At 41.8% G+C, this 12,052-nt stretch overlaps 1 protein-coding gene across 1 annotated transcript in view; it reads left to right on the top strand.

Annotated features, from left to right (window-relative positions):
* Positions 1 to 12,052, top strand: part of Asap1 (ArfGAP with SH3 domain, ankyrin repeat and PH domain 1) — a 282,884-nt gene that overhangs the window by 206,518 nt on the left and 64,314 nt on the right. Inside the window, 2 exon segments of the mRNA XM_038342734.1 lie at positions 5,836 to 5,936; positions 10,842 to 10,911. Of these exon segments, the coding sequence (XP_038198662.1) occupies positions 5,836 to 5,936; positions 10,842 to 10,911 (171 nt within the window).

Below are 12,052 nucleotides of genomic sequence, written 5' to 3'. Positions count from 1 at the left end.
AGCATTGTTGCATGGAAGAAAGTCAAATGTGCCTGTTTGTGCAGTTTTTAAATACAGTGCTTAATGGTTGCCTAAGAGATGTATTTGTTTTGTCAGGTCCTTGTGATATCTTACAACAGTGACAGTCTCACTGTTTTTAAATTCCTAAATAAAGAGGAAAAAATTCCTCTGTTCACTGCTGCCCTGGAAAGACACAATGAAAACCTGCTCCAGCCCTTTCCTGTAGCCTTTTCACTAAGGCTCCATATACCTAATATGTGTAATCATTTAAAAATAATTTTTAGCCTCTTCTCCAAGTTAAGGTTTACAAATGTTTGAAGGTTTGGCAAAGTGCGATAAGTCTGGTGTCCTTTAATGGTAGATACTCTCCTGCTCTCCTGTCAGAACAGGCCTGATTCCCAGGAACATTTGCATTGAGGCAAAACCTCTCCTCAGACAGTCCAAGGCCATGACTGTGCCTGTGGTCAGAGGCCTCAGACTGCCTCAGGAAAATTTCTCTATTAGAAACTGAAGCACGCGTACTCTCTACCGACATGTAACCCTACGAGTAATACTCTCCTTGAAGGATTTCTCAGTGTATGTGCAGTAGAAGACCCAAATGGAAGGAGACAAGGGTAGACTCTCGAGAAACTGGTGATTACTTTTCTCTGCTGGTTTGCACATAGCCACTTCCTACCTTTGTTTTGTTACCTGGGGTTCCTGTAGATAGACATTGTCTCAGGAAAAAAAAAAAAAAACAAAGTCACTTTGTTTTCCATAGGTATTGATGAATTCTGCTCAGGCTAGGTAAAAAGCAAAGTTTCATAATGAAAGGAGTATCTCTGTGATGAAATGAGCACGACGTGATTGATATTTAATTCTACCCCAGGTTGATTAGTGGGTTTTCATCAGCACCTCCCAAGTATTTTTACAGCAAAAAATTGACCCTTCGCAGCATCGCCACCCATCCTTGTCTAACGCTATTACCTCTTGTTGCAGACTAACTTAGCAGGTAATGATTTTTAGTGACTTTGAGGTAATAGAAACTGTCCACCAGGGAGTACATGTGAAGGACAGCATCCACCAGAGAGCTCTTGTCCTCCCCTTAGTTTTTGAGAAGAGTGCAAAGTAACAGAAAGATTATATGAGGAATTAAAGCACCCTGCAAGTCACCTGACCTACTTAGGCTTTCCAGTTTCTAACATGGCTCAGTTAGAGGAAGCTGTCTTGGTTTGGTTCCTGTTGCTGCGATAAAATACAGCAACTTAAGAGAAAAGGGGGGGGGGGGGCTGGAGAGATGGCTCAGTGGTTAAGAGCATTAACTGTTCTTCCAGAGGACCTGAGTTCAATTCCCAGCAACCACATGGTGGCTCACAACCATCTGTAATGAGATCTGGCATCTTCTTCTGGCCTGCAGGCACACATGGAGGCAGAATGTTGTATACATAATAAATAAATAAATAAAAATCTTTAAAAAAAAAAAAAGAAAAAAGGGGGTTATTTGGCTCACAGTTTCAGGCCTGTGATTACAGGGATGTCAAGGCGCAGAAACTTAAAGCAGTTAAAGAGCAGAAAGCCATGAATTAATGAATGCATGCTAGTGCTCAAGACCACTTTCTCTCCTCTTAACACAATCCGGGATCCTCTGCCTAGGTACCATCCAGGGTGGGTGGGTCTTTCCATCTCAGTTAAAACAAGATAAGCCTTTACAAACTCACCCAGAAGCCAACCTGATTTAACCAATCCCTCCTTGAGACTCCCTTTCCAGGTAGTTCTAGATTATGTCAAGTTGAAAATGAAAAAGAAATTTCAAGAATTTTAGGAGGCTTGATAGATGGCCCAGCAAGATACCACTAAGACTGATGACCTGCGTTTGATTCCTGGATCCCAGTGGTGGAGAGAGCCAACTTCTACAAGTTGTCCTTTGCCCTCAGCACACAGGAACACTCACAAATAAACAGATGCAAAAGAAGAAAAAGAATTACAGCCCCAAACAGGCTCCCAGATACTTGGAAAGCTTATTCTTTTTCTCATACAAACCATACTTTTGTTGTCTTTTGGAAAGTGTTCAGTGAGATGACTTATCTTCACTTTTCTAATGGTTTAACTTCCTGAAAGACTGCGCACTGCTCATGCACTTCTAGGGCTGTAACTCTTCTGTGTCTAACAGTGATTTACACGTGGGGTGTTTGTAACACAGAAGTATTTAAAAGCTAATGGGCCCTGAGTAGCCAGTCCTTCACGGTGTGGATGCAAGCTGATGGACTCCACGTGTTGTTCCTCACTCTCCTCGGTATGCCAAACACTACCCAAAGTTTATTCACAGAGTAGACGGGATTCTTACTCAACAACCACACCTGTTGCCGTGAATCTGAAGTTCTGTGGTGGTTTTGTTTTCAGTTGAATACTAAAAGCTTTCCCAAGCCCATTAAATCAGTGACTGGGAATTGCATTCAGCTCAGAGAGATGAAGTTTTTACAGATTAATGGTGCATTTTACATGTCAGTGTGGCTTCAAATAAAGTGGTTTCTCTATCTCTACTAGGTGTAAGAGGTTGAATTAAAAATCAGTAGGGAAGATACATTTCTTAGCTCATAGCATAAAATTGCCTAAAGGTTTCAAGTTCATTGTTTATTTCAATGTTAGGAATCTTTGCCTAAATGAGTTTGGGATTTGCATTTTTCTCTCCTGAATACTTGGTTGATTTCTGTCATTGCCATCAAAGAACTCAACACCTATTTCATTCTTCAGTTGTATGTGTTAACTTATGAGTCATGCTGATAATTTCCAGAATCTGCTTTTTCAAAATTAAATTCATCTTTTCATTTATTGATAATACTTCTACTAAGAAAGCTGAATGGCATTATTTCTCAATGCAGCAATAATAATTTATATGCTTTTATTTACCCATGAAGCTTATTAATTAGCAAATTCTGAATTTATACAGAATGTCAAAATATAGAGTTGGGAGGATTTAGTAGCCACATTACTGTGCTGACCAAGACCATGGTTCTAAAAGGAAACTAGAAGTTGGCAAGATTGCTCGCTAGGTGAAGGTGCTTGCCACCAAGACTGTGACCTAAGTTCAGTTCCTGGTACCCACATGATGGCGGGAGAGAACTGACTCGTGGGAGTTACCCTCTTCCGTGGCCCACACAGACTCACACACTAAATAAATATCTAAATGAATACATAAACACATGTAAAAGGAAGTTTTAAAAAGTTAAAATTAGTAAATTTTGCAAGTCATCGCTAGATGTCATTCTGTACCACACCTCTACCCCAGATAATCTGATTTATCCAATTTTATGGAAGAAGTATGGTCTATTGAAAATGAAGTTCTTTAGATTAAGGAAGAAGGGCTAGAGAGATGAGTCAGCAGTTGAGAACTCTTGCTTCTCTAGCAGAAGTCCCGGGTTCAGTTCCCAGCACCCATATGATGGCTCATGGCCACTCATAACTCCAGTTTCAGGGGATCTGATTCTGAATTATGCATTCATTTGGTACACAGACTTACATGGTAGTCAAAACACTCCTACAAATAAAACAAATGTTAATAAAATAAAAGAAAGGAAGATAGTCAGAAAAAAAAAGATTATCACTTGCAACCTCTTTCATAGAAGTTAGACTACCTGGTAAAACCCACTGTGAGAGCAGGGCAGTGAATGGTTAGAGTGTGAGCACTCCCCCTTCCTCCCCGAGTCTTATTTCAGGGATCCCAAATCTCTCCTGGCCCAAGGAGCCATTTGGAGCCTGGTTTTAAGCACAGTTTAATCACCTATAGGATAGTTTTACAAAGGTATATTGTCCTGGCAGTTTTTCTCTAACCATTCCTAATAACCATTTGCATCACTGAGCACACAGTTTGACCTAAAAGAATCTTGAATGTCAAGAGAAGCTCCTGACCTTCAAACATGTGCTGGGAACAAGTCATGAGTAATAACCAAAGGCTAAGGTGGCTGTTATCCTTCTGTACCATTAAATTTCAGTTACTTTTTGTAACTGGACACATTATTCTCCTCTCTTTAGGGACTGGAAAGATGATTGCGTGGGGAGGGGCATAAAACACTTGCTACAAAGTTATGAAGACCTGAGTTTGAACCCCAGCTCCCACATAAAAAGCAAACAAAAGGAGTATCCCCATAATCCCAGCCGTGGACATATAGAGACAGAAAAATCCCTAGGGCTTACTGGCCAGATAACCAAGCCCATTGGTGATGGCTTCTAGGGTTAGTGAGAGACTCTGTTCAAAAAATACAAGAGTAGGAAGCCACCTAACCGTGGTTTCTAGCCTCCATCCACACACATAGGTGCCTATATGTGTAGATACATGCATACAGGCATGCAGGGACACACATACACATGTGGGTGCAGGTACATAGATACAACACACACTTCTTTTCAATTTGGAAACAGGAATAAAGATTTCACAATATGTGGCGCTCAGATTTTCTAAGTATTCAGTTCTTTGTGGTTTCTCTGAGGCTTTGGTTCCCTGTGCTCCCACATTTTGAGGGTTGTCAACATTTATTTATCTGAGAAATGTACACCTAACCTCATCATCATCATCTTGGCTGTGTTTATCTTCTCACTGCACATGAACTAAAATACATAAAACTTGATTGGAGTGTAACTATTTTACTGTTCTGTTATCCAAAGTTTATTATAATTCTAAATGTTCATGGGTGTATTCTCTGGTTTATCTTTATAATGATATTTTCTCTGTGTATTTTACAAACTGCTTAAGTTATGGCTGATAAAATTTTTAACACAATTAACTATTTTCAAATGTTCTGCCTTTCTTTCTGTGTTGCGTTGCCCTTCCTGATCGAAGTCTAGGAGAGTAAGTTAATATATTTTGTGAGAATGTGTTGTACTACTGTGTGTCTAGAGACCTTTGTTCTCATGCCGCAGTTCAACTTCATGTTTTTGGTTGATGTTTGTTCGTTTGTCTTTTGTCTTTTACTTCTTGGATTGTCATAGTATTATCATTGTTTCTAGTCTGTCTGTTCTTAGAATCCGTGGTTAGGCACCAGTGGAAGGTCAAAGTGAAGCCAGGCTTGTTTGTGTCTGTTACTGGCGTGTGCATGCTCTTTACCATATCATACACTTCTCGTGCTGTAGAATGCTGATTTCAGACTAAACGTGTTGGCATAGGTCTGTTTCACAGAGTGCTGTAGGCAAAGTATTCCTTACCTGAATGCTTGAAACCAGAAACTTTTGGATGTGTCTTTCGGATTCTGGAATGTGTGCATGGTTTACCAACTGTGAGTCCCTGTTACAAAACTCAAAAGATAAAAAAAATGCTCCCAAATACAGGATTGTTTTGTATATTTCAGTAATCAAAGTTTTAAGAATTTAGATATTTTTATTATACATGCTCAATGTATAGTTAGTTACATAGAAAAATTGTATTCTAATTATCATACCCTGCTCAGAAACCTTTTAATGAGATTATCCTTTTATTTAGAGGATTCTAGCACATACATAAGGGAGAACAGGTACAGCCTGAGGAAAGAGCACTTGCTTCCAGCTTGCACAGTCCCTGCTTTCTGATTCCACTTAACCCTTCCCGTTGCTTCCTGCTGTGAGTGGAAACTGGGCTGAAACATAGTACTGTCTCTTGTGTGTTTGAACTGGTACTGAACTAGATAAACCTGGACCTGGGTCTGCCTAGGTCTTTCTTTATGAGTCTGGCACATGTTGACATGTCCTGTTTCCTCTGCTAAAATAAAAGGGAGGACTTAACAACTACCAAATGTCCTTAATTCTCTTAGACACAGACCAACAGGCAGAGGCTCAGTGTCTGAACAGAGCAGTCTCCAGCATTTGCTAGTCTGTGGTTCTGTTTTCCAGGACTCTCAGAGCCGGCAAGGCGGATACAGCATGCATCAGCTCCAGGGCAATAAGGAGTACGGCAGTGAAAAGAAGGGGTACCTGCTGAAGAAGAGTGATGGGTATGTGTCCAGCCCTGGCTAGCCCAGTACGGGGTCAGCATGCTTGCTAGGTGCTCCACTGGGATCTTGTCCAGCCTTTTGCTGGGAAAGCACCTTAAAGCTTTATGAGCTGGTTCTCTTCAGACAGTTGACCTAGCCCATGTCTTTAAAAGTAGCAGTGATTGTCTTACAATCTGCAAGATTAGGAAACTGAGAAAGGAGAAACTCGGCTCTGCTTTATCATTGTCATGTTCTCTACTTGAGATGGCACTTGGCTGCCCAAACCCTAACCTTGGTGGTAACCCCAGACATTGTCTCTGTCACAACCAATCTATCATATCCCCTTCCTCTTCTAACTAAAAATAATATGCCTCTTGCCATCTCAGCTGCTTCTACTCCAGGATGACCTGCTCTCATCAGACTGTTGTAGCAGCCTAAGTAGTTGTCATTCAACACGGCTCCTTCTGTAAAGGTTTAGGTAAAAGTTGCCCCGCAGTTCCCAGGCAGGTGGGACCCACAGACTGTGGGAGGCCACAGGTGAGAGACCTGGGGTGATTCGGCGGGGCAGCCGCTCCCATGAGGAGCCACAGCTTGTGAGAGATGGATAGATGCCTTGTAGAGAAAGTGGGTATAGTTTATTTAGTGGGTTATGGAAGGGAAAGGGAAGGGGAGAATGGGGAAGGAGAGAGAGAGAGAGAGAGAGAGAGAGAGAGAGAGAGAGAGAGAGAGAGAGAGAGGAGAGAGAGAGAGAGAGAGAGCGAGCGCAGAAGTTACCTCTTGAGAGAGACAGAAAGAGAGAACAAAGGCTGGTGCAAGCAGGAGGGGTTGGTGGTAGAGGGCGGGGCTACCCAGGTGACAGACCAGGCCAACAGATCATAACACCCTCTGTCTCACTTCTACAGAGCACTCAGTGCTCTTGTCAGAACTGTGAAGCAGGTCTGAATGTGGTGGCACACATGTAATCACAATATTCAGGAAACTGAGGCAGGAGGATCAAAAGTTTAAGACCAGCCTGGGCAATTGAGTGAATTTCTGTTTCTCGTTGAAGCGCTTTAGGGTCCCCTTAGCAGACAGCACTTTCCCAGCCAGCCATTGCACTTCCTCTGTACCATTCTTTCTCTCTAGTCCTGCCTTCGCCATTTCAGTTGCTTAAATTGGTCTACTTCAAGTAAATACCTAAGGAAAATCTGGGTGATTCCCTTTTACCAATTGTTGTTTTCAAAAGAAAAGCTGCTTGCTCTCTGACTACTTTCCCTTGGGTTCATCTTAGGTATATATGTTTTTATTTTGATTTATTGAAAATGTAAGTATCTTTAAAAAGTCTAGGATCACTGTTTTTTGCCCATCATCCTGTTCATGCATCCAGTAAATATCTTTTGGGAATCCTCCATATCCTCTCATTCATCAAGACTCTGGATATAGAGCATTGAGTAAAAGGAAGTGCTCATCCTTCCAGAGTTTATACTCTAAGGAAGGAAACAGAAGAGGGGGTAAGGACGGCTAGGTCAGAAGATAACCTCAGTGTTGTGTGAGAAAGAACACAAGACAGGTACAGGGACTATGGGGGCTGCCAGTATTCTTGCTGTCACACTGGAGGTTAGGGAAGCCTTTACTAAGGTGATGTTTGAGCAAAACCCTGAAAGTGTGAGGGGTACAACCTTTACAGATAGCCCGGAGGAGGGGCGGGGAGCCTGGAACATGTTACTAGTTGTGGCAAATACCTAGGAGTTTAGCATAGATGCAGACAAGTGTGTCACAAGACATAAGGGGTGAGCAGTCAATCCAGGAGGGCCTTCAGAAGCTCCCGGGTGCAAAGAGGAGTCATTGGAGATCTTTGAGCAGAGGAATATCCCAATCTGACATTTTAAAACATTCTTCCTGGCTGCAGCAACACAGGGAACCAGACAGGCTGCTCAGGAAGCCTACAAGGAGATAATAACAGCACTAGAGGTGGTGAAAGCCACGCTCTGAACCGTGAAAGCAGGGTCACTTGGGTATGCTGATGAGGTGTGAAGAAAGAGAGGCATCCTCACAAATGACACGGTGCCTGGCTCGCTGAACACTCAGCCAATTGGCTGGAAATGCCAGCTCCCAAAGACACAACTTTAGGTTGGCTCCTGTTTTCAGCTGACAGTGACCAAATTCTAACACAAGTTGCGGATCGAGTGTGTGAAGATCACTGAGTCCCATATGTGTTGCAGAAAAGGCTCCAGGCTAAAGCCTCATTCTTTTCCTGTCCCCATGTAAGGGACATCTCTCGGAAAGACGCTGACCTTTAGTCTTCAAGAAACATCAGTGTTCTCTTGTTAGCCACATCCTCCACCGCAGAACTGGAGAGCATTCCCACTTACGTCACTCTTCGCCTGAAATCACAAAGGTGCCCTTGACCATGGCGAGTGCTTAACATCCACACACTGCAGGAAGAGTAGATGTCTTTTTCATATATATTATTTAATTGAACCTAGAAGTCATCTCTGTTAGCGTCTGTTCTGTGTTGCTGCACCTCTTCCTCATCTCTGCACCCCTTGGGACTGTACTGACAAGAAGTGAGAGCCCAAACTTCATCCTGGGTGTTCTGACTGAATGGCAGGTGTCTCCCCTTTGTATTCATAAAGTCATTTGTCCTGAGTCTTCCCTTCTTTCTTTCTGTTCCCCCTTCAAACATTTTTTTCTCCACACACACATCAAATATTCTAGCATCTGAAGCAGACTGCTAGATGCTAGAAGGTAAAGGCTTAGGGGAACTCTGCCTTGGCTCCCGTGCAGCCCGCTTTCTGTTGGCAAGACATGAAGAAAGAGAAGATATGGTTCAGTGGCAGCATGGGCGAGGCCCTGTGTTCAGTTTAGTACCAGAAAGAGCAGGGAAGGAAGGGAACAGAGGAGAAAGAGCTATTTTATCTTAGAGTTAGAAAAAAAGAAGGCATATCCATCCTCCATAGCCCCACAGGCAGAGAGATGAGTACTAATAATTCAGAGTTGCTTTGGGTGATTTCTAGAAAAGATAACAGTACTGAAATCCTTCTGAAGACCTCTTTGTTAACAGCACTGGTATATTGTATGATTTTCATTTTCATACAAGGGTCACTATGTGAGTAATTTTGACCCAATTATTGAAATACTCATTATTTAAAAAATGTTATAAAATTTGGGGAAAATTAATTTTTAATAACTTTTAAAGTGTATGCCTCACAGGCATTTACTAAGAGACAAAGGAGCAATTGTTTTACTTATTTTTTCAGAATATTCCCAGATACTTTCATGATACAGATTGAGAGGGTCTCTAAGGGGTCACGATAGTAGCCTCAGTAGTCAACAGCGTCAACACTAATACTTATTTAGTTGTATGAGCTCACTTTCCTGGGGGCTGAAGAGGAAGTGTTCACAAAGGTGGGATTCAGCTGCCCTCACCTGTGCGGGGGGTGTCTTGGGACCAGGAAGCACTTCATTAGGCAGCTCAGCCAGAAAGATGAGTACTTTTTTGTTAATTTTCTCAGTTTTATTAGCTGTGCCTGAAAATAATTGGAATTTGTTTTATATTGTATTTCTTTAATGTATATACATAAGAAAAGCTAGCTAATAAAATTTTAAGTAAAATAAATGAATCTAGTAGGAACTGATCCCTCCCTCCCAGTCAGCAGTTTGTCATTGGTAGGGAGGGCTGTGGGTGGTGTTGGCTAGGCAAGGGGTGTCTTAATAGGTTCCTGTAAGGGTAAGATGAGATGCAGGACCGCTTGCACAGAGCTGATGACATAAACCAAATGCAGGTATGACTGACAGATGCTTCCTCTGATCAGGCATGCCCCTAGTTAGTACTTGGAGAAGAATGATGTCATTTGGCTGTAATTAGAGGACAGTTTCTCAGTTAATGATTCTTTTGCCCTTCCAAGCAGTCTAGCGTTTTGTGCATATGTTCCATTTACATCTGATCCAATGGTGTAGGTTTTCCCTTCCCTCTGTTAAGCGCAAACTACTTGTAGTAGTTAAATAAGCACATGATCACAGTGTTTTAATTGGTTTTGTGGCAATCTTCTTACAAGATTGACTTAAGAAATGGGAGGAGGCACAACAGAATACTGTTTATAGGCCTAAAAAACCTTTAGTGGCCTCTGATGCTGTTACTTCTATGGCAACAGAAGGCCTGACTCCTTTCCTTGCCTGGGGTGTCCCTGTTTCTGTGGAGCTGCTGGCTGTGGTCCCAGGGCAGCTGCATTGTGTGTGTGTGTGTGTGTGCGTGCGTGTGTGCAGGTCTACTCATGTCCAGCCTTATGCCTACGCCCAGGGCTATGTGAAAATGTGCTGATAGGAGCTGTTTGGATTCTTTTTTTATCCTTTACTACCATCAGATCAAAATATTCAAAGTATGTCACATCTGTTTTTAACACAGTTTAATTTCCCAGAAGAATCAAAGAAATGTCTCTAGGAGGACTCTAGCATCCCTCAAAGAAAAGTATGCAAACCTTTTTTCTCTATGTCCTGAGGCAGCTCTGACAGTTCTTTGCATAGTAGATGTCTTTAAGTTTTAAAGTTCCATTGTTTATTAATTATGGAAGTAATATACTAGCAGAGCCTTCTTAGAAAAGATTCACAGATGTGTTAAGAATCCTTACTAGCTCTGTCCCCTAATAGAGCTCTGGACCCCCATCCCAGAGAAGGGAACTTCTGCCACTGGAATTTCTTCTCTTTCCCATTGTCACTGTCAGAAACAGTCTACCATGAGCATATCTGTACCTGCTTGCCTATCTAAATTTCTTTGCATCTGGTATAATAACAAACATCCAGGATATTCTGTTTTGTGTGGTTTGGGGAAGGAAGCTGGTTTTATTTGGGGACAGCTTTTCATAATTACTGTTTTGCCTCTGGCTGTGTGATTGTACAGCCCACAGTGAATCATGTGCCATATCCAGTTGTGTTTGACTTGTTCCCTAGGATCCGGAAGGTGTGGCAGAGAAGAAAGTGTGCAGTAAAGAATGGGATCCTGACCATCTCACATGCAACTGTAAGTGTACACAAGACTTTCCTACCTGTCCTCATGTTTTCTAACCTCCTCAACTAGAGGCCAAATGAGCTGCGGGAACAAGCCTGCACTTTTGATGACACCTTGGTTAAGGTTCCTGTTGCTGTGATGAAACACCAGGACCAAAAGCAACTTGGGAAGGAAAGGGTTTATTTTGCTTATGATTCCATATCACAGTTCATCAAAGGAAGTCTAGGCAAGAACTCAAACAAGGCAGAAATCTGGGAGACAGGAGCTGATACAGAAACTAGGGAGGGGTGCTGCTTACCAGTTTGCTCCACATGGCTTTTTCAGCCTGTTTTCTTATAGAACCCAGGACCACCCACCCACAATGGGCTGGGGTCTGCCCCATCACTGATTAATACCCAGTCTTATGGAGGCATTTTGTCAGCTGGAATTCTCTCCTCTCAGGTGACTCTAGCTTGTATAAATTGACATAAAATTAGCCAGCACAGATGAAATACCTCTACTTTGTGAATCTGAACATGTCATTCAGGACGATCCTTCAGAATTACTGGTTTCTATTGTCCCATTGTGACCTGCCTGCCTCTGCATCTCTGGCAGGAATGTGTTTGTTTGTTTGTTTGTTTGTTTGTTTGTTGTTCTTTTCCCTCTCTCAGCCTATGTTAGGTAGGGCTTGATTTTATAATCTTACTTTGAGGAAAAAAGAATTGATTGTTACCCTGAAGAGCCTGTGAATTACAAAGATAATGGAGGATTTTCTTTGCTTGACAAAGTAATAGAGAAAGCAGAACAATGCTTGTAAAATCTTCAAACATGTTGCTAGAGTGTACAGTAAAAACAGGGCATTTCTAACTTAAAAACTTTAAAAAAAAATCTTTTAAATTTTCTAAGAGAATAAAGGCCATAATGGAAATTGCAAAGGGTATACCAAGAGTTTTTAAAATATATGTGCAATTTAACCCAGTAACTTCTGCTTAGAGAAAAATGAGTTAAATTTCAGTAATCCTGGGTTAAGTGATGTCCCTGACAAGCTAAGGCATGCAGTCAATTACAAATAGGATAGTCAAAATGAGAGGTGGATGTGCATTATATTACTAGTTCATTACAGTTGAGAACTAAAAGAAGTGCAGCTCCTCCGTAAAATATATTTCACTCAGTC

This window comes from Arvicola amphibius, chromosome 9 (genome assembly GCF_903992535.2).
Source record: "Arvicola amphibius chromosome 9, mArvAmp1.2, whole genome shotgun sequence".
NCBI classification, from domain to species: Eukaryota; Metazoa; Chordata; class Mammalia; order Rodentia; family Cricetidae; genus Arvicola; species Arvicola amphibius.
This window is presented reverse-complemented; position numbering and strand designations above follow the sequence as displayed.